Source organism: Apium graveolens, chromosome 11 (assembly GCF_009905375.1).
Source record: "Apium graveolens cultivar Ventura chromosome 11, ASM990537v1, whole genome shotgun sequence".
NCBI classification, from domain to species: Eukaryota; Viridiplantae; Streptophyta; class Magnoliopsida; order Apiales; family Apiaceae; genus Apium; species Apium graveolens.
This window is the reverse complement of record NC_133657.1, coordinates 143,396,632-143,420,039: the sequence shown is the minus strand read 5'-3', so window position 1 is coordinate 143,420,039 and position 23,408 is coordinate 143,396,632. Positions and strand designations below refer to the sequence as shown.

At 30.1% G+C, this 23,408-nt stretch overlaps 2 protein-coding genes across 2 annotated transcripts; one reads left to right on the top strand and one right to left on the bottom strand.

Moving 5' to 3' along the window:
- Window positions 1–3,098: 3,098 nt before the first annotated feature.
- On the bottom strand, window positions 3,099–5,857 carry LOC141697019 (uncharacterized). The gene is made up of 3 exons (XM_074501198.1): window positions 5,709–5,857; window positions 3,971–5,472; window positions 3,099–3,515 (listed from the first exon to the last, which is right to left on the bottom strand). The coding sequence occupies exons 2-3, from the start codon at window positions 5,347–5,349 to the stop codon at window positions 3,269–3,271; spliced, it is 1,626 nt and encodes a 541-aa protein (XP_074357299.1). The 5' UTR covers window positions 5,350–5,472; window positions 5,709–5,857; the 3' UTR covers window positions 3,099–3,268.
- A 12,814-nt stretch (window positions 5,858–18,671) lies between these two features.
- Window positions 18,672–21,380, top strand: LOC141695973 (uncharacterized). Its single transcript, XM_074500173.1, has one exon. The coding sequence runs from the start codon at window positions 18,672–18,674 to the stop codon at window positions 21,378–21,380; it is 2,709 nt and encodes a 902-aa protein (XP_074356274.1).
- Window positions 21,381–23,408: the final 2,028 nt, after the last annotated feature.

Sequence of the window (23,408 nt, the reverse complement as noted above, 5' to 3'; positions counted from 1 at the left end):
CACATAAAGCACTTTTTGATATCTCGAACTCAACTTTACTTAAGGACACTCATAGAGATTCTATTTAAAAATTTTAATAAATTCATGTTCAAAAAATTCAAAGACAAGAAATTCTAGCTACTAGAAACGGATTAGTGACAATAATGTATGGATCCCATAATAAGTTAATTATAGAATGAAGCACAATAACAAAATAAAAATAAAGGAATAAACTGATAGTATATGCTACTAACACTTTAAAATCTAAGATCTATCGATCCCATTAGTCAATCAAGCACTCTAATTGGACGTCTCAAAAACCTTCAATATGATACCATTTCTCCCTGAAGGTTTAAATCACGCATGTCTAGTGAAAGTAAGTTACCCCAAGTTTTTCTCAGTCTTTCTTTCCTTCTTGCACTCGGTAATACTAAATCTTCCACTCTCCGCACTAGAGCCGATATACGTCTCCTCGGACTTGTCTAAACCTTCGCAGTCTACCTTTCCTTACTTTATTTATAATAGATGCAACTCGTAATTTCCTTCTAAAAAAGCCAGTCGGCAATCTATTTAACATGGTGCGATCATAAATCCAACACAACGTCCTCATTTCTGCTAACTCTAGTCATAGCTCTTGAGCATTCTTCACCGCCCAACACTCAAGCCTATACAACAAAAATGATCTAATTGCTACTTGATCAAATCTTTCCTTTTTAATCTTAAAGGGATCTTTTTATCACACAAGTACTCTTGAGGCCACCCTCCACTTTAATCATCCGAATTTAATCATCAATGTACATCGACATCTATCTTACCATCTTTAAGGGATTTTTTTTGAAAAATACCCAAGGTTAAAAATAATTTTGCAAATATACTGTTATTTTTTCAAAAAAAAACTTTTTTATTTACAAAAATAATATATTTTTATTTTTTGGGATTTTCCAGCAACTCGATTTAGTTAAATGCAACGTTGAACGAGTTTTTACAATTTCATGCAATCTCATGGAACCTCATATGCAATCAAAAAAATTCGAATCAACTAGTTACATATGTTCTTGATTTTGATTTAATTTATGTTGCACCGTATTTTTGCAAATATTTTGAATATATAGTAAAATCGCAAAAAATAACTTAGAAAAATTAGTATTTTTGACAAATACTCAAAAATTAATAGTAAAATATTATAGAAAAGAATTATATATGTTATCTTACTTCATATATATATATATATAATTTTGTTAATATTGTAATAAGGATTTATGACGTTTGTATTTTAATGTTTGAAATCAAGTATTTGTATAAATTAATTATTTTATTAATAAATATTTTTCTTTTATATTAATATTAATGTAATTAAAGTCCTAAGTGCCCATTTGGTAAATTGTATTTCATTTGAAATTCTAAATTTGATCAAATAACATATTTGGATGAGTTAAAAAATTTGGATTTGGATTTCATTTGAAATTCAAGACTTTCAAATTTTAGTGCAAATATGAGAATTTGAAATGACAACTCAAATCATGTCATTTGAAATTCATCAATTCAAATAAAATGTTTGTTTTCAAATAAGGCATAAGAAAATATAAAAAAATATAATTTCAAATGAAATGTTTGTTTCCAAATAAGAGGCATAAGAGAATATAAAAATATCGCTCCTACAAACTTAACTTTCTAGCTCCGTCATGTGAGATTATACTCCGTCCTTCTGCATTTCTTAACAAACGGCAAACGTCGGCCGGCTTATTGAGGATCTATAAACTACGAGAAAAATTAAATTATTTGTTATATACCCCTCACAAATTGAATTACACAATGCAAATTACAAACAAAGGGGGGACTAATCGGACCTATGCACATCTCGAAAATGATCTTGTATTAACGAGTTACATTTATTTTCACTTATTTCCTTTCAGGAATGAGCACATGGTGGACATTTTTATATTCTTGACCAGATCTAAAAATATTCTAGATATGATTGCGTTATTTAACATTGAGTTTTGGTTTTATAGCGGTTGGTGTATGCATTTCATCAATGTACAGAGTAATAAAATCACTCAATGTCAAAACAAAGCTCAGAGGATCAGAAAACACTCCAGGCAAACATCCAAAAATCTGACGTTTTTAAGATAACTTTACAGTACTGCTTTTATAGAAGCATGGGATGGGGGTTGAGTTCCATACTCCATTTCCAATCCTGATGCATGATCAATTGTAATCATTTAACAAAAGTTGTTACTTTGGTGTATAGACAAGAGCTTAATTACAATTTAGGCATGTGATTGTGTCGCTTAGAAACATGGGCGGAACCAAAGCTGGAGAACCTAGGTTGAATACCCTGCTGGACTGCTCCCATATTAAGCAAAGAGGTGGGAAAAATATTATAATCCGCAGCTAAACCCACTGTCTTAAGCAAAGAGAAATGCAAGAGCGTTTTGTTTGATGGAATTGTTAACAGAAATCAAAATCTTAATCTCATTGGTCCGATACTAGGTTAAAAAGTGAGAATCCAACAAATAAGTGAGAATCCAGCTTTGTTCGAATCCTGAGCGTGCATGAGTTTTGCTTGAGAAAAAAAAAACTTAAACTACGAGGAGACTGTTACTCTTCACACAAAACCTTTTACACTATAGGAATTTGCTGCACCATCTCCAACCCAACTATAAAAATATATTTTTATATTATTATAATGTAAAATTCTTCTACAACCCAACTTTAAAAGTTGTGCTTTTTTGGTGTCACACCAAAATTTACACCAAATTTGATGTCAAACTAAATTTTTAGAGTTTTGTATATTCCCATATTAATTATGTACTCTTTAAAAAAAACAAATTTGTTGCATTTGTGTCCCATCACTTTATTACTTTCAACTTTAATTTTGTACTTTAGTAATAAAATAATCTATATAATACAATAATGATGTAAAATTTAGCGTTGATGAATTAGAGTAAAATTCGAAAATAATGTGGTTTTTACACTATCTTGATGTAAAAATTATAGAAAAATAGTGTGATCGGTTAGAGATGATCTTAGTATGCATTTCTCCCCCAAATAACTGACATAAAGTTGTATACCCAAAAAGCTATATATAAAGTATAAACCAAATTCATTTCCTATAGATATGGATCAAGGGAAAAAACGTATCTATAACTGCAAAAAGGTCCGAAGTTTTCTCTTTACATGTGTTATTAATACAAAGGTACATGATTCACTTATTACTATAGATGATGAACAAGAGAATTCCGGGGGTTCTGTATATGGTAAATTTACTTTGCTTCTTAGATTCTGTGCGTTATACCGAGCTGTCATCGGAGGAGGATAGAGGAAAACAAGTATCTTCGCCGCCAGTGCTCCATAGGAAATGAGCATAGTTTGCAGCGTAGTAGGAGTTGCTGGGATCAATAGAAATGGCTTCCAAGTAAGTCTCTTCAGCAGCCCACAAGTCCTTCCTTGCTTGCCACAAGAAGCTTGCGTATTTGCTCACAGCCTCAGCATCTTTAGGCTCCACATTAGCTGCCCTCTTGAAATAATCCTCCGCTCTATAACAAAACATTAACAAACACATGAGACAAACTGCAAATTGACTAATACCATAAAGGGAACTTAACAACACCACACATTTCCTATCAAGATCATTTATCCTAGCCTAAATTACACAAAACCACATTTCAACTAAAAAAATATCTCAATCCCTTTCATGATCAAGAATAATCCTACCAAAAATCTTGACCCCGCACTTAATTTTATTTTCACCCGGTAACTAAATTAAGAACAGTATTTACGCAAAGAGTAAATCTATTATTCCTAGACAATTGGATCAGAAAATCAATTATTCCTAGAAATAGAGAAGGTGTATTCTTTATACCTCTATGTATGTGCTTCCTATATTATAATTAAATGCAAATCTAAAATTGCAACAATAAATATTTAAGTTAGTTGGTAAAACTGCTAGATTATTTACAGTGAACAGATAACCAAATATTTAACTTCTTACCTATCATAGTCCTGTGCTACCAAGTACAGGAATTGTGCGTAATTAGCAAGCAAAAGAGTGTTACTGGGCTCTTGCAGCAACTCTGTTTGATACAAAAGCTCTGTTCGGAGGTAATCCGCATAATCATCCGATTCAATCTTTGCAGTCACCGGTGATACAAATCTCTGCATAGTTTCATGATCAAGAGATTCATCTCTCAATACTGCTTGCATACTTGAAGCTTCTTCGACCACAGAATTCCACAAACTCAACTCTTCTTCTCCACTCACTTGTCTTAACCCGGACTCTTGTTCTCCAGATCTTCCAGTAGTCGATGGCCCATCAGGAACATCTGTTCGATGATAATCTGATGAAACTGACGCGTCAAAACGTTCATCCCCATTGGTTCCACTAGCAATAGATGGAAACTTCCCATCACCACCATTGTTTCCACCAATAGAAGTCATCTTACCACTCGAAGAAGACACTGAAAATGTCTTTATTGATGAAGTATCAAACTTTTGGTCTACATCATTCCGACTTGATATATCTGAAACTGACTCCGTTGTATAAGATAATGGCTGTGCTGCAGCTAGAGCACTATTACTCGCCATGGAGTGAACACTATAATTTGCTAACAATATCATTACATACAACATTAAAGTAGGTGTTTGGGAAAACACTTGCTGAAATAACCACACGAACGAAGCATTCATTTCCTTCTGTACTCTCACCAAAATCGCCTGTAAATCTTCATAAAACAAAACTTCTCTCATTTGCAAACTATAGCTCTGCAATTCACGAATTATAAACACCATTGACGAAAACGCCTTCTTCACAGAAGTGCACGCAGATTCTCCAACTTCCACAAACCCTTGCTTCAACTGCTTCTTTTTCTTCTTAATCATCCTTAATGAAAACGGAAGCTCAACGGAATTCGCCTTCCGCTCTATACTTCCACTAATAACATCCTGCCAATCCGGTGGCTCAACTGGCTCAAGCCTCGACATATAAAAGGCACTCCGATCCCTATTCCCCTTCCCACTACCATTCCCCTCACTCTCAACCTCCGGCCCAAAACTCGACTCAGTGTCACCACCACTTACACTACCCTCTCCATCCACCATCTGAAACCGCAACGCCAATTCTTGAATATTCTCCGAAAACTCCTCATCCGAAAACTCTCCCATACTCGCACAACAACCACGCCTACTCCTCCGCCCTCTCAAATTCCCCATTTCACAAGACCTAGTCCTATAAATCCTCGACGAATCTCGAAAAACACCTAATCGATCACCATATCGAAGAAAGCCAAGACCTTCACTCAAACTCCTTGGTTCCAAACTCGAATGAGGAACCGACAAATTCAAACAACTGGTTGCAACTCTCATTCCTCCCATAATAAAACTCAAACCAACCAATCCTAAGTATATATGAAAAATATATAATTCTTGAAATGATAAATTTATAAATTCAAAGTCACAAAAAGTACTTGAGAACCCGCCTTTAAACTCAACTTAAGCCTGCAAGAGTATAACAATAATCAAATCAAAAACAGCTCACTATATTAAAAAGATCATATAGAACTAAACTGTAGAAATGAATATTAAAACTATAGTAAACATTTGTGTGTGCATATAAAAATGATGATTACACCGACTATACACAGAGATAGGCATTTAAAACGGATCAAGAAAATTAATGAAACTATTAATATACGGCTTGACTACTTTGATATACATCCCGAAATAAAACTTACCGAAGTGTTGACGGGGGTTATGAAAAGTACTCCGGCGAGCCTCGGGAATGGTGAGAAAATGAGATTTCTCACACTCGGTTATCAAGAAGAGTTGCTTGATTTGAGGCCATATATATACAAAAATATCTTCACGCGTATATTTCTTTTTTCAACTCATCATATCGTATATGTACGTTTATAAGCAATGTTATTAGTCTTCTTTTTTTAAGTTCGTATGTGTGTCATAAAACTTAAAATGTTGATATATTTTCATCCTATCATTTATTAACTATTTGTGAATTTTTTTAATAAATACATAACAATTGCAATTTGCAATAATCAATTAGTATCATTATACAAAAGTGAAATTGGTGTAAAATGACATGTATTATATTTAAAATTAATATTTTTTTAAGACTATTTGGAATTACTAATTTAGTTATGCATGTAAATTGCAAAGTGGTTTTCATGCTTAAAGGCTTTTCTTTTATACATACGGTGAATTTTGTTAATCATGTCTAATATTTGTAAATAGCTTTCATAAATGGTATAATTCTAAAATTTATAGATTCTCGATTATCACGACACCAAAATAAATATCAAAATTTGTTCTCAAATAATATGATACACGATGATATGTGATCGTTTAGATCTATTTAATTAACTAATACTCCCTCTGTTTTTTTTATATGTCGTTTAACTTTTGTGCACACATTTCTAAGTCCATTGACCACATAGTTAAAATAAAAAATTTTAATTTTTTTTTCTGAATTAAAGTTTGAGTTATATATTTTTATTCACAAAAGAAAAATTTTAAAAATTATTATTTTAACTATGTGGTCAAAACACTTAGAAGTGTGTGCACAAAAGTCAAATGTCATATAAAAAAAACAGAGGGAGTAGATAATTTTTATCTCAAATTAATAATCAAAATTTATCTCAAATATCATATGTGTTGTGTCTAATTACTCTGGTTTGTATATGGTCGTCTTCTTTCATTGAATGTTTTTTTTATTATATTTCTCAAAAATCATATCCAGGAAGGAAAACGAGGTGACAAATTAATTGTAATTAATTTGTAATGTCACTTTTATTGTAATTTAACATTATAATGTTGCTTTTAATATAATTAAACTTTGAGAAAAAAAAGGACCGAAATAGACAAGAAAGCAACATGTGCATAATTAATTGTGTATGTATAGTGTTTATCGAAACAAAGAGTGAGGTGAGCTTGAGGCGGCTAAGTTCACGGGGAAGTAAATCTGGGGGGGTGCAGTTCCCAAGAGCCACGTGTCCACACCGACCCCATTTCATTGCCTTTTTCTCTACTAAACCGTGATGTCGCCGATCCGGTTCTTGTTAAAAACTTAGATCTCGTGGTTGATGAAAAGTTTATCTCGCTATTAATTTGGCAGACCACGTCCATATTTACTTTTGGAGAACGTGATTTTACTTTTAAATAAAATCATGACTTTTATTATGTAACTTCCACTTCTAAATGTTAAGAAAAATACTTGTTATCCTAAAATTAGATCTTAAAATTACTAGTTTAAAACCCGTGCATCACACAGGTTCCGTTAATATTTATATTTTATATGATTTTATTGAAATTCTAATATAAATAAATAAATATGTTAATTGATAATAATATAATTATAATTTAATTGTGTATAACTTTAAGTTAAATCAAACAGTATATTATAAAATGGTATATTGTTGATGAGATTTGAACCATTAACCTTATTTATAAATAATAATTAAATGTCTGATGTTGGCGGAGTTCGAATATGTGAACTTGGTTAGTGTATTTATTTATAAATATTAATATAAATGTTTGTTGTTGGTAGTATTCGAACCTAGAAATTTACTTGTAATTTTATAAATAATAATAAAAATGTTTGTTATTGGCGGGATTCGAACCTGTAATCTTGGCTGATATATTTTTTTTAGTATTCGTATTTAATGGTTATGATCATTTGGTTAAAAAATCTGACGGTCGTGATCGAAAAACATAACCAAAAACAGGGGTGATCGAAAGGGATAACCAAAAACAAAAACATGGTTAACCAAACTACAAATTATACCCATGTTCGGTTATTATAATTTAGTATAGATTCCAAAATATCACAGTTTATTTAGTTGGTTATCATATAATTAATATGATAAACTTTCATTATTCACATTAATTTCATAAATTAAAATAATTCAATTTGATACATCACATGTGTGACATCATTTTAAATTATTGTTTTACTCCTTCCGTCTCATTTAATTATATATAATTTTTTTAATGTTCGACACGCATTTTAGGATGAATATAAAATGTATTTTTATATTTTATTTTTTTTCTTTGTATTAACTTGGGAATTTTAGTTTTTTATTTAGAAAAAAATAATAATAATAATTTAAGAAATTATACTTTAAAATAACGTTAAAATACTTATCGGACCTATTTCCCAATACAAATATACAAATATAACTTGAAAGGGAGGATACTCAATTTTGGACAAGTAGCACTGGTAAAATGTGAAATGAAAATCGGCTGAACACTGATCTCATTTTTATTTCGAAACTCTCAATTGAATTAATCGGTGTAATTCCGAATTTTTTTTAAAGAAAACATGATTTGAAAATTTTCGTAACTTTAGCTCTATTATTCGACGCGTATACCATTTATGAAACATAACATATGATAAAAAAAAATCGCGTGTCTCGCATTTTTCATTATAACTATGAACGAATTGAACTGATCGAGTTCTGTTCGAGCTGAGCCGAGCATAATTTTTTTTAAAATGAGCCAAGTTTAAAAATCGAGCCGGAAAAAATGTTTACAATCGGCTCGTTTATAAACGAGCTGAACACGAGTTTGCTTACGAGCAACCAAACTGAGCCGAACTTGAGCCGAGTCAGGTTGTCCACCAATAATTCGCATAAATTTTTTAATCGACCAACCTTAAGATATAATTTATAATTTTCAAGTCGAGTTTTAAGAAAATAATCAATTTTATTTTAAATTATTGAGGCATTCACAATTTTAGAAATCTTACGTTAATTTTAAAATTGTTTACATTGATTGTCAAGAATTTAGTAATTTTTAATATTTCAGTTAAATTTGTTTGGATTAGAAAAGATATATAAAAGAAATTAAAAAAGGCAAGCCCCTTTAGCCGATAAATATAATTATTAAAAATTATTTTATCTTTTCTTAAGAATATTATAATATAATAATTTATTTTAACAACTCACTGTTTTCATTTTTTGGAAATCGTGATTTTTTCGATTTTATCAAAAACTCCTCTCATAAAAGTGTGAGGTGAAATTTAGGGTTAAGTTTAAATAGTATTTAATTATTAAAGTAATCAAGCTCTAATGATATGTATTAAATTAATTATTTTATTTATTATTAAATTATGTATTAAATTTTAATTAAATTAATCACATTAGTTTAAAATATTTATTAAATTTTAATTAAAAAATAAAATATTTATACAAGTGATTAATAAATATTTATTATTTGTTATATAAATAAATTTGATTCGAGCCGACTCGAGTTACCGAGTTCGAATAGAACTTGAGCCGAGTCCGAGTTAAACGAACCGAATTAGAGTCGAACATACAAAAAATTCAGCTCGACTCATTTAATTATTCGAGCTCAAGTTTTTGTTCACTTAAATGAGCCCATCATCCAGAGTTTTATCAACTAACGAACGCTTTTCGTTTGCATCCCTGTTTTTCATCATCTTAGACTTAAACTAGTATAGTTTGTTGATACTATTAAACTAAATCATAGGATGAACAATTACATTCCTAACCTCGAACTGAACCAAAAATGGTCTAAAAAATTGAACATGTCAAAGACGTTTGGAGTATTTTAAGACTAACATGGGAAGGTTACATGGTTATATAGTTGTCAAATACTGATGATAATAATAATAATCATAATAGCACGTGCTTAATTGTGAATGAATACATAAAAAATTACACTTATTAAATAAAGTAAATATTAATAAATTAATTTATATTTAAATAAGAGATATTTGGAGTAGTTTGTGTGGTTGGACCCTTTTTAATCTCATAAAATGATATGTGGGATAGTTTGTATAGTTGGAGCCTTTATATTCTCATAAGAATTAAAATATATTTACCAGTCTGATCTGTTGTACTAACAAACTGCGAAAATACGATGACATTTGTAAAAGAAATGATAATGAATCTGGTAGAGAAAAAATAGAAAATATCTGATGAAAAGATGGAAGAGAGGTGAGGGAAACAACGGATGAAAATGAAGCAGAAACTGAAAAGGCTGTAACCCAACTTGCCATCAAATCTCCATCACATTCACCTACATGGCTGCTACTGCTACTCAACGTGACTACCTCATGCACATGAACTTGAGATCTACGGTCACCCTTTTTTTCAATTTACTTTAACATAAATAATTGAGAAAATTATATTTTACATCCTCAAACAAAGTTGAAAAAATAATTTTGTACCAGAACTTTCGGAAATACAACTTGCATCCCTCAATTTCAAACTTACTAATTTAGTATGCACCTTTTTGCAGATTATAATTAAAATAATAAGGGGTGAAAAGAAAACTTTATTTTAAAATATAAATAAATTTTAGTTAGAATTTCAAAAATAAGTTAAAATATTTATAAAAATGATTTCTTGTATATTAAATATTAATATTGATCAGAATATTTTCATTAAATGCACTTTAAAATCATAACGACGTCAAAGACTTTAAAATGAAATAATTACATTAAATTATATATATATAAAATATATATAAAAAAAATTATTTTGAATTTAATTTTGGTAGAATTATATAATTTTTGGCATTAATAATATTACTAAAATTCAAAACTCAACTATATAATATTATTCAAAAAATTTAAAGATATTATTTTATAGCTATAATAATAAATTCAATTTTTAATATAATCTGAAAAATAAAAAAAAATAGTTTAGTTAATATTTTACTGAAATTTCCATTCTACCCCTTACTTTTTTAATAATAACCGTCGAAGGGGTGCTTTCTGAACTGACAAGTTGAAATTGAGAGGTGCAAACTGAGTTTCCAATACTAATGATACATATTTGTTTTTAAAACAAAATAAGAGGGTGCAAAGTGCAATTTTCTCTAAATAATTTGATGAGCCGATGCATCACTTCTCAACTTAACTCAAGACTCAAGTAAGGTAAGTCAAATTCCGTTTCCATCGACTTGGACACAAACCATTTCAGCTCTCTTCGTTTACAACTCTGCTCTTTTATTTATTTTTTAAAAGTTAAAACATTTAAATTAATTTACCAATCTAAAATTTAGTATTTAAATAAGTTGTTGTGAACTTTTATTCTAAAATGAGTATTTGGTTGTTAAATTGTTACAAGTGAAGTTGTTAGGATAAATCATAATATCAATTTCTCCCCTTTTTCTGATTCCTCTCGTTTGCGATTCACCTGAAAACATATTATATGCGGCTGCACTTTTAAGATAAAAATATTAAAGTATAGAATAGAATGATAAGAGTACTTTGAGATAATCTCGTTAAGAAAAAATAAATAAAACGAGAAAAAAAATGTAAAAAATTTCGTTTGTTATAACGTGAATGTTCTTAGAATTTTCTAAAACAAAATTCTTCACTTTCCATCGTGTTCTTGTTTTTTGTCCTTTCAAATGCCTTGTAATATATATGTATTGCACTTATGAATATGTGTCAAAGTTAAGTTTGTATACATACATTTTCACATTTTTTTTCTTCTCTTCTATACCATCCCTCCCTTAAATATTATGCTATATATTTAACATGTTATCATCACGAATTACTTATATTTTTGAGATTAGCAAGGAGGTCACTTTGCTTAAGATTTCAAAGGCACGATTATTGAAAATTAGACATTCAATATGAAATATTATAATGTAGAGGTCCTTAAAACTATTTAAAACAAATTTTTTAATTTACTAGTTCATATAATTTATTAACCTTTGAAATATCTTGAAACATTTATGTATTGCACCTATAAATGTGTCAAAATTAAGTTTATATACATACTTGAAAGTAATATATTTTCACATATTTCTTTTTTCTATTTTTCCTTAAATATTATGCTATATTTCTAACACCGGTAAATTTCTTTTAATAGAATGGGAGCAGGAGATAATTTTTTTTTTCTTGCACGTCCTTTTGAATATTTCCCACAAAACATTTTTTTAAAATTTTCTTTTAAACATGCTTTGGGGGTCACTTACCTGCTAAAAGAAAAATTAAGGGGGAGTTAAGATTAAAAATCACATGGACTTACCTACTGAACAATGCTCTTGTTCTGGTACCAGACAACCAGTAGGCCATAAACTTCAATAAAATGCAACACAGACCACTTAATTTGGTTTCGAATTAGGACCACACCAAGCATGTGTGAGAATTATAAACTTTTCGTAACACTAATATTATACTGAACACATATTTTAACACTACACACTTCCTTCGTCTCAAAATATAAATTTATTTAACTTTTTAGACATACTTTAAGATTTATAAAAGTTATAGTTCCACATACTTTTTTAATTATTTTTCTTAAATTTAAATTTAATGTTTATACTTTTATTGACGAAAAAGAAATTTGAAAAAAAATTTGTGGAACTATCCTTTTCATTCACCTTAAAATTCGCGTAAAAAGTCAAAAACACTTGTATTTTGGATTGGATGGAGCAATTATTCAGTAAAATTTGTGTCCGAAGAAGTCCGGTCAGATAAGATATCATTGAGTAACTAGGTGAAAACACCGCGTTTCGCGCGGTCCCAACACATATTTATAAAAAATTAAAGATTACATATAAAATATATAGATTATATTTTGTGATTACTTTTAAAATTCTAACAGCAATCATAAAAATAATGTCCTGAAATTTTATTTTTTTATATATTATAAAAAATGGGTTTTAGAATGTTCGTGTTTACATGATTTTTAACAAAAATAAAGCTGCTTTAAAGAAATATTTTTTTTGCCCTTTTTTATACTGATTTTTTAAGTTATTTACGTTTTTTAAGTTTCTATTTGCAAAAAGAAGGAATAACCAAAATATCTCATTTTTAACTCAACTGCCCAAAATACCTAAAGGTGTTGGACACATCTCAAATCCGCTATATACACATATGTGAGATCAGTATTCATATTTTTTCAAATTTTAAAAAAAGACTCGTGTTAGACGCGTGTTTCTTTTTTTACTTAGAAGGAACACGCATTAAAAATACACGTATGTGGAAGTTGACAAAGTGAAATACGAATGAACCTAAAATGCACTCTTTACAAATTTTAAGAAAACTTAATTTGCATCTCCTACATGTGCATTTCATGAATATTTAGGACAGGACGGGCCCGCCCTCACATATATAACATCCAATGAGAAATTATTTTTTGTGGCATGAAATATTGATAATGTTTATGTAAGTACAACTAAGTGCAAAATATATCTTATTTTTTAAGTGATATTTTAAAATAAAAATATGATTTTACAGCTCGATACATTCACATGCAAATTAGAATGCAACAAAAAATTCAATTATTTTTTAGTAAAATAAGTTGCCTAAATGGTTGCCTTTTGTTGTAAACCGTATTTTTGTAAAATATTTTAAAATCGTAAAAAAACTTTAAAAATAGTATTTTTGATAATATCTCGATTTTTTATAGAATAAGTAATGATTTTCTGAAAAATCACATACTTACGAGAAATTATTTTCCAAGATAAATACTTTCTCATATTTTTTTTGTAACTTCTTTTATAATATGAAAGTAGTTATATTTCACCAACTACGTTTTTCGAAAAAAAATTTATAAAAAAATATTTGTCAAAAGAAATCATTTCCTAGCAAAAAAATGAAGATTAAAATAATAAATATATCATGTAAGTTGGATTTATAAAATTTAAATTTAAACACTCCATCTGATATGTAACAAATAACAACTTTATAAAACTTTAAAATTAAACTAATGTAACTTTTACCGATAATTAATAATTATTATTAAATTAAATATAAAAAATATACAAAAAATATCATTGAAGCATATATTCATCAAATGTATTCTTTTAACTTAAAATTTTGTGTTTTTCAATAAAGTAATCCAATTTTCGTTACACTTGATCTTTCTTCTTTCAATTTTAAGCTTCATAATTTCATTTTGTGAGTTTGAACACGATAACTTGAATATACATTTTCATAAGAAAAATTGTTGGGCATGTAACTTTAAACATGTTCAATGGGGATATGGGTCTCTTGTTCTTGGATAGAAAAATAATTATTAACTTGCTCGTAGTTATTGCGAATAAATAAGTTCAATTTAATAAATATTGTATTTTTTTATAAGAAAATAAATAAATACTGTTTTTAATAATGTCAACTGTTTTTATATTGCTATTAATTTTATTAGATTTTGAATTATATTATTTTTCATTTGTATTTTTACGTTATTCAAAAAGAGATAAAATAATTGAATAAATTTTTTTTGACACTTGTAGATTGAAAATATATAAATCTATATTTCAAAAAGTAAAGAAATAATTAATTTCATAACATAATTCTATTATGCATATTATGCCGGTGGATTAAATATCCATGGCCATTAAGTGTAGGTCTCATTTTATACAATAAAAATAATTTTAACGGTTTAATGATTACTGTGGTTCAACTTTGAAAACAACAAAATGCTAACTTAAGATCTTTTTAAAAATACGTATATTTTTATGATAGGAAATCATTTCCCTCTGTGTCTTTTCTTTGTACATTTTTCTAGTTTGTACACAATTGTGTGTTTGTTTGTTTTTTCATGTTAGGCAGCTGAATTACTTGCTCCCCAGGGGCGTAAACACTATTTTAAAGGCCTCCCCACAAAAAAAATTTAAAAAATAAAAATTTAAATGATATTACAAATCCACGAAATCATGTGGTAATATACTAATGAAAAACTAATTTACTACTTGACTATATAATTATCTTAAATTCCCAAAACTCATGCAGGTGAAATTTCAGGTTTTTGTTAGACAAAAAATCATTTGACATACAAAATATATGTCATGATATCATTATAAATCTCAACCCGAAACCATAAATAAATTTTTTGCCCTAAAGTTTAAATACATTTATGTCTATAATTCTTATCTCAAATTTCAAGATACTCCCACCTTAAATTTGAGGTACTTATACCTTATAACCTCCCTGTCTGCAATCATTATTGTCATTGTACACATGAATATGTGTATTAATATTTTTGCTTCAAAAGTCTGGAAGACGTGAACCAAAGTCTGAGAAACATTGCAGAATTTGACTGTAAAAACATAAAAAATTAGTAACGCCAATTATAGATTACATGACATGTTAACTGAGTATGCATAACTTTTAGTTTTTCAGAGGTCATGTCCGAGAAATCTTGATGCCAAATATTGGTTAAATGGGTCAATCACAACGGCCTGCTTTTGAGTTCAAAAAATAAAAAAAGAAGCTTTAAAAATTAGAACATAACAATCACCTTTGAAATGAGTGTATATATGAGAATGGAGTAGGCATATGAAAAGTTCTAAACTATAAACTGATGATAGTAAAAATATAAACATAAAAATACTGAAGTCAATTATAGATTACAGAACATGTGAATTAAAATGGAAGGTAAGTTTCAAGTAAAAAATAATACACATAATCTTTAGCTTGAAGAGTTCATCTCCGAGAAAGCTTGCCGAATGCAAATATTCACCATAGCGAAAAAGAACGTCTCATGAGCAGCCAACCAACCTGAAAGTAATCTATAAATAAAAATTGAGTAAAATAGAATAATATACTCAAGCACTCACATAAAATAGCACATTAATATATATAGTTGTACATAAATGAGAAGGAAGTGCTCGTATTGACCACATCTGACCATACAATAAAACAATATTATTTCTCTATTTTGGCATGCAAAAAAAATTGCAGATGTAATTAAGCTTCTTACATAAGTGAATTAATAGCTTGAAGAGATCATATCCGACAAAGTTTGATGCCGATCATTCATGAGGAGCCTGCTATTTTAAAAATAAAAAGATGCGTTAAACAATAAGAAATGGCTTGTTTGACATAAAAATAATAACTTGTGAAAAATGTGTATATATACACATGAATGAAATAGGCAAATGAAAAATGTGTAAACTATAAACCGATGACAATACTCTTTAATACGGAATTCCGAAAAACACATGGAGTCCTAATAAAGGGCTTCTAAAATTTATTTGGTAGATTATATACATTAAAATTTATGTGAGAAATATAAGAACTCTAGAAAATGAGGGAAATGAGTGAGAAATAATATGGGACATGCCACATAAGCATGGAGATTCTATTTTATATAGATATCATATTGGTACTCCCTCGGTTCTATTTATTTGTCACGTTTAATATTGACCCAAATTGACTAAAATTTGATCAAGTTTATTAATATTTTATAATTGATCAAAATAAAAAAATTACATCACCAAAAAATAGATTTAATCTACTTTAATACATAATTTTTAATTTTTTGAAATAATATAAGATTAATGTTTAATTTTTGGTCAAAAATGAGTCAATTTGACTTCTATAAAAGGAAATGTAACAACTAAAATGAAACAAATGGAGTAATTTTAACCCCTTTTATTTTCATTATGTTTATTTGAATTTCCTTTTATTTTCATTTTGTTTATTTGGATTTATATTATATTTTCCTTCTAAGATGCACCCCATAAAATAAATATCGCTATTATTTGCACCCAACATTTCCCATCTAAGTTGATAAACAATGAGATAAATATTCGTTTTTTTATCACAACTAACCAAAATACTAGGATTGTTCATTAAACCGCTTAAACCGCACAATGTTGCAGCTTACGGTGGATGCTTGGATGCTACCGTTTATTATTTTTTGTCAATGAATAAGATAATTTGAAATTTTATCTGATGTATGCCAGAAAAAATAGAAATTATAGTTCATGATTCAGATTTACTAAAATTGCATTTTGAAGTAATAATATCAACTTGAAACTTATTTATGTATTGAAAATTGTAAACCTCCCGCACTAAAATTTATTAGTTTCTTAAATAGTTTAAACCGCTCAAACCGAATGCGGTGTAATTTGTGCGGTTTAAAACTTACGTGGTGCGGTTGCGGTTTGAGAATCTGGACAAACCGCACTCTTGGTTTGATTTGCGGTTTTGGTCCAAACCGCACCCCACCGCACGGTGAACACCTCTACAAAATACCTATAGGATTACCCAACCACCTCTACAAAATACCTATATTGGAAAGAGGTGGCGAATTTTACGGATTCGATTACCCAACCACCGAATGCGTAACCACATCACCCCTTTCTTCTTTCTGGACTCATTTTCTTTCTTCTTCTTCGACTCATTTCTGTGATCCACATCCATAAAAGCTCTCTCTTGTCTTTTAAAAATACTAACCCGATTGATCATAAGATGCTTCGATGGAGATTTGATTGGTTAAGCAAAGAAAAATTTGGACAAAGGCTGTATATACATATATACATACATATATACATATATACCTATATATACATGTTATTGATTGTACCGTATTCTTGAAACTTGAAAGTAATGACAAGACGCATATGCTAATTGGGTATGCAGAGAATATGCAATTTTTATTTAGGTCTTCTGAAAAATATTCTAGCAGTTTACCAACTCATGATTGCGTATCTAGTTTTTAATATAAAATAATTAGATGATACTCAAATTACATATGCGTATTAGCTCCCTCACAACCTATTACCCACTCTTCATATGTCTTCATATGCGTACTAACTTATACCCAAGTATATAATGCCTTCAATCAGGTATTTATAATCATACTTATCTAGAACTATTATTCTCACTAGTGACATGTAAAAAATGTTATTTCAACCTTCATCTCTAAGTTCAAGGGGTGCAAATAGAAATGACATTCATTATACGGACTGTCACTTCAAAGAAAGTATACAAAAAAGTATATATAGAACAAAATAAAAAAAATGAGGATAGAAACTGCCGCTTACCGTGTATTATTCAACACCAATTAGTTATGTACTTACATTTACACAAGAATATTTGTTTTGATTTCATATCCCGTGATCTACATAAGTCTGTTTGATTTATATTCGGTTGAGGTACTCGGGAAAATATTGATTCATGCCAAGTGTTTTACTAGGCATAAGGGTAAATACGTATCGGTTCAACAGCAAAACGGCCGTGAAATGATGGTCCCTGTAGTAACTTCTTTTTACTAGTTGTTAGGTTCTCTAAGAATTTTCATACATTTGAACTTGTAAAATAGGACCTGACATCTCTTAGTTAAGTGGTATCTCTCTACTGCACTTACAAAATATTGATGATTCGAACTTGTGTTAAATTAGGAATTTTTTAAAAAGAAAACAGGTACGAGGGGAAACACTCTTTGTTGGACAGCACTTACATGATCCCGCATTTAAATATTCTACCCTGAAATTTCTTTGCAGCTTTGCCACTTACTGAACGTTCACCTTCTTAGAGTTGGCACGAATCAAATACTGATACATCCTTGTTCAGAGTTTGTACTTCCTCGATGGCAACTCACAACGATAACAAATATGAAGTTTATTTTTTTACTCTATGTACCGTTTGAAAATTAGATATTCATATGGAAAAACTAAAGAAGAGACCGGTAGACAAAGAATATTGAGCTCTCCATCTGAGCCTTACATTTTTATTTTTTGTACTGATAAATGAAATGTCTTTTAGCAACTAAATAACTGTTAATCATATTTAGAGCAAGTCTCCGTTGACTCAGGCTACTCAGGTCTTAGCCACAAGTCAAAAGAGCTGGCAATTAAATCAAATGTTGTGCAATTTTTTTCATGACTTTCATGTACCTTCTTATAGAAATATATACAAGTTCTTGTCGAATTAGTCTCGTCTATAGCTGTATAACTTATCTCTAGCCATGGAAATGCAAAACCATGTTAGTTTATTGGTTCTTGTTTATGCATTAGTTTTTTCTTCAAGTTTAAGTTGTGGTTGCGGGAGCATAGTTGAAGGCCACCGAAATAAGAGCTGCATTGCGAGTGAGAAACGAGCTTTACTGCTCCTTAAAAAAAATCTTATTGATGACTGGAATTACTTGTCGTCATGGGTTGGCGATGATTGTTGTGCATGGTATGGAATTGGCTGCAACAAGAGGTCAGACCACGTCATTCAACTTGATCTTCGAAATGGTTACTTAACAGGCGTGATTCATCCTTCTTTGCTTGGTTTGAAATATTTGGCTTACTTGGACTTGAGCTGTAACAGATTTGAGGAAATCCGAATTCCAGATTTTTTTGGCTCCTTCAAGGACCTACAATATCTAAACCTCTCTTACTCTAATTTTGTAGGTTTAGTCCCCCATAATCTAGGAAACCTTTCCAGCTTACGACACCTTGATTTAAATTATAATAATCTATTAAGCATTGATAGCATGGGATGGTCATCTAAGCTCTCCAAGTTGGAGCACTTGGATCTTTCTAGTGTTAATCTTTCCAGGGCCACTGATTGGTTTGCGGGGATTAACATGCTTCCTGGTTCAGTTTTAGTACTTAAACTGCACAACTGTCATCTACCCACCACCATTCCTACTCTTCTCCCCTTTATAAATCTAACATCTCTAATCTCACTTGATCTCGGTGATAATGGACTGAATTTTTCTTTCCCTTCATGGGTACTCAACAACACTGATCTGGCACATCTCAATCTCGGGTCCAACCATTTTAGCGGTCCTATCCCTGATTCGATCGGAAGTTTGACTGCACTCTTTGAACTTAATCTTTCATTCAATCTTTTTCAAGGTTCAATTCCTCCTTCTATTGGGAATTTGACACTACTGTCTAATTGTGATTTTTCATACAACAAATTAGATGATTTAATTCCACAGGAGATGGACAAGCTCACCGAACTTACTGGCCTCTACATAGAATCAAATGAATTAAGGGGTTGTCTACCTAAAGCATTTTGCCAAATGTCAAAGTTGGAATCATTGTACGTTAGTGATAATCAACTAAGTGGATACATTCCTAAATGCATCGGAGAACTATCAAATCTAAAAGTATTAAGTCTGTTATCTAATTCATGGGAGGGTTTTCTATCGGAGCATCACTTTGTTAACCTCACGAAACTGACCTCTTTGATAATTTCTTCCAAGTCAAATTTGGTATTCAATGTTAGTTCTGAGTGGGTTCCTCCGTTTCAGCTTGAACAAATATATATGGAGTCCTTGAAAGTTGGGCCCAAATTTCCACAATGGCTTGTAACACAGAGACGGATGCCAAATACGAGTATATCAGATACCATCCAACCTGAATGGTTTGTTAGTCTTCTCTTAACTAAACCATTAGTTGTTGATCTATTTAACAATGACATCACTGGAGATCAACTGTCCTCAATTCAAGCAGCTCCAAATGGTTTGAGTTCATTAGAACTGTCGAATAACCGTTTGTCAGGTGAATTTCCTACATTTTTATGCAGTCTAACGTCCTTAAAGGTTTTAGTTCTCTCGAATAATGATTTTTCGGGGGAGCTCCCGCAGTGCTTAGGGAATTTGACAGAATTGGGAGATCTCGATGTAATGAATAACAGTCTTTCTGGTGTTCTACCTACTACTTTGGGTTCTCTAGGCAACCTGACTTATTTAAACTTGCACAATAACAAGTTTCAAGGGAGACTCCCTTCATCCTTTGGAAATTTAGCAAAGCTGGTTCCTCTTGACGTGGGAAGGAATAATTTAACCGATACTATTCCCTATTGGATTGGGGAGAATTTACCTCGTCTCCGATATTTAATACTTCGGTCCAACAATTTCTACGGTAATATTCCCACACAACTTTGCCGCCACCACTCATCAATTCAAGTTTTAAACTTAGCTCGAAATCAGATCACCGGAAATATTCCTCCTTGTTTTGGAAAATTTAGTGCCATGATTACAAGTGACAGTAATGAGTACCTTTATTATCAAAGCTTCAGTTTGGAAAAAGTTAGAATGATGATAGATGATACAAAAGGATATGAGCAAAAATACACCTCCACACTCAGGTTTCTGTTTTCAATTGATCTATCAAACAACAATATTAGTGGGGAGATTCCCAAAGAGTTGATGGATCTCCTTGGTTTGTTAAATCTAAATTTAGCTGGTAATCATCTAGGTGGAAGAATCCCTGACATGATAGGGAAACTAAAAAAACTGGAATTTCTTGATCTCTCTAGGAATGAACTTTACGGTTCTATTCCTCAAAGTCTATCGGATTTAAACTTTTTAAGCCACCTGAACCTCTTCGTCAATAATTTATCAGGAAGAATACCCACTGGAAACCAACTCCAGACCCTCAATAGTCCCACAATCTATGCTGGAAACAGTCAACTCTGTGGCCAACCTATCCTGAAGCCTTGCTCCGCTGATTCAGATTTAATTATCATCCACAACTACACTGAACTTCTTTCTGATTCAGATGATGAGTACATGTGGGTTTATGCTGGTATAGGACCTGGTCTTTTGGTTGGCTTTTTGGGATTCTGTGCTTCTTTGCATTTCCTTAAGTCTTGGAGGTATTTTCTCTTTTACTTCGTCGAACAAGCATTTGACAAGATAGCGCTTGCATTGCAAAGGAAGTTTCAGAATAAATAGGTAAACTCTTTTAAACCTCCCTCCCTCTCTGACACGTGCATAAAAAAACTCCTATAGAATTTTAATCGTAGTCCGGTAATCATTTTTTTTTTCTCTTCCATTTCCAGATGGTCTCTCAGTTCATAGGTTGTAGAACAGTGCATCATAAAAACAGAGACCAGGAATCTTAAAACTTTCAGTATCATACTATCATAGATAGTTATGTAAACATGCATTACTTGTATGATTATATAAACCCTTTGAAACTTATAATAAAGGATGGTTTCAGTTAGAGGCTTATAAAGGGCTTATTAGTTAAGTAAACTGATTAGCAATGAAGGGCTTATTAAAAGTTATCCTAGCCAAGTTCTATCAATCTTATTAATGCTTGTCTAGTCCACCTCTTTCACAAGTTATAGTTTTGTGTACAAATTGGTTATCATCTTGCACAGACAAGTTCCCCAACCACAGTTCTACGTATCTTTTAGCCAATTGTGTAAGATGTGTTGTCACATGAATTAATGAGCTTACACAAATTAAAAATTTAATTTTATATAAAAGAAAAGAAAAATGCTTGGTGTACATAATTGTGTACAAAAATTTATACATAATGACATGTAGTGAATTTTAATTGGAATGAACCCTATATTTACATCAACAACACTAATTAAAACAATCCACATCAATTGTCATGTCATTTGTACAATTCTTTTGTACAAAATTCTGTACACATAGTTAGCACTGAAAGAAAATATGAATCAAATCTATTTTTAATGTATTTATTGTGAAATATGTTAAAAGAACTTTTAATTGTTTTTTGCCGAACTTTTTATTGTTTTTTGACAAATATAATTATATAGTTTTATAAATGAGTATCTATTCTGATAAATTAGGTAAGCGACGGTCGAAACACGATCGATGATAAATTGTCGAAAATAAACTCTTAATCACTTAAGCTAAGTAACCGTGCTAAATTTTTTGTTATTTTATTAGATTAGTTCTTTCAAAATTTTATGGGTTTTTAACTTACAAATTAAGTTATTTAATTCATTTAATAACCATTATTGTTATGCACAATTTACTTTTTCGAACATTAATATTTTGAAGCATCACTCCTATAAACTATTAATGATATTTTTTGGTATTTGCTATTAAGGAAAATTTACAATCTCTTCTATACATAATAAAAGACTGAGATTAAAAAATCTCCTTGAAAAAATTAAACTACCTCTATTTTTAATATTTATAATGTGATTTGTGGGAACCGAATTCAAGATATTTAATTCACCTATACAATCTCGTACCAATGCACCATATTGTTAGGTGTGCCTTTTATCATACACATAATATGTAATTGTGCTAAATTGATATTTTATTTAACTTTAAAGATAGTTATTTCAATTCTACAAAAAAAAGATTGTTACTTGAAAATTTGTACAGTTATTTTTAAAGAATTGAATTCCAGATATAAATTAGGCATAGTACATAAATGGATTATTATCTTATTTATTAATCATTTTTTAGTTTGAAAATATATCTCATATTTTTTTAACATATTTTTTTATAAAAAGTATTTAAAATATACATATATAATTTTTTTAAAAATATTGAAAATAGAATCGCTTGTATATAGATAATTTATTGGTTTTACATATTTAGATAAATTCGAACTATAATGAGTCAATGCATTTTATTTTATTTCGAATTTCAAATCAGATTTTGGCACATTGTTCAAAAAATACTCAAAATTTGACTATATGACCCGGCCGAAAAACATCGTCACATTCTATGTTTAGTAAATTTAAATTTCAAACTCTGCAAAAATATCTTACCAATAATGTGAAATTTTTTAAGAGTAAAGTGCACTTTATGTACTCGCACTTTGGTGAAGACACCACTTGCAATATTACAGTTCAAAAACAACCAACTGAAATACTACATTTCTATTTTCGTTACAGATGAATGCAATCCGTTAAATCTGATTAACGCCGTGAGGGTATTTCAGTAAACTCAATTCTCAACGGTTAGATTGGGTATATGCATATAAAC

Excerpts from the sequence above, each read along its gene's own strand:
- LOC141697019 (XM_074501198.1), bottom strand. The coding sequence starts at position 5,349 with ATGGGAGGAATGAGAGTTGCAACCAGTTGTTTGAATTTGTCGGTTCCT. Across the intron at positions 3,516-3,970 it reads GTAGCACAGGACTATGATAG|AGCGGAGGATTATTTCAAGA; the intron begins GTAAGAAGTTAA and ends GTTTTGTTATAG.
- LOC141695973 (XM_074500173.1), top strand. The coding sequence starts at position 18,672 with ATGGAAATGCAAAACCATGTTAGTTTATTGGTTCTTGTTTATGCATTA.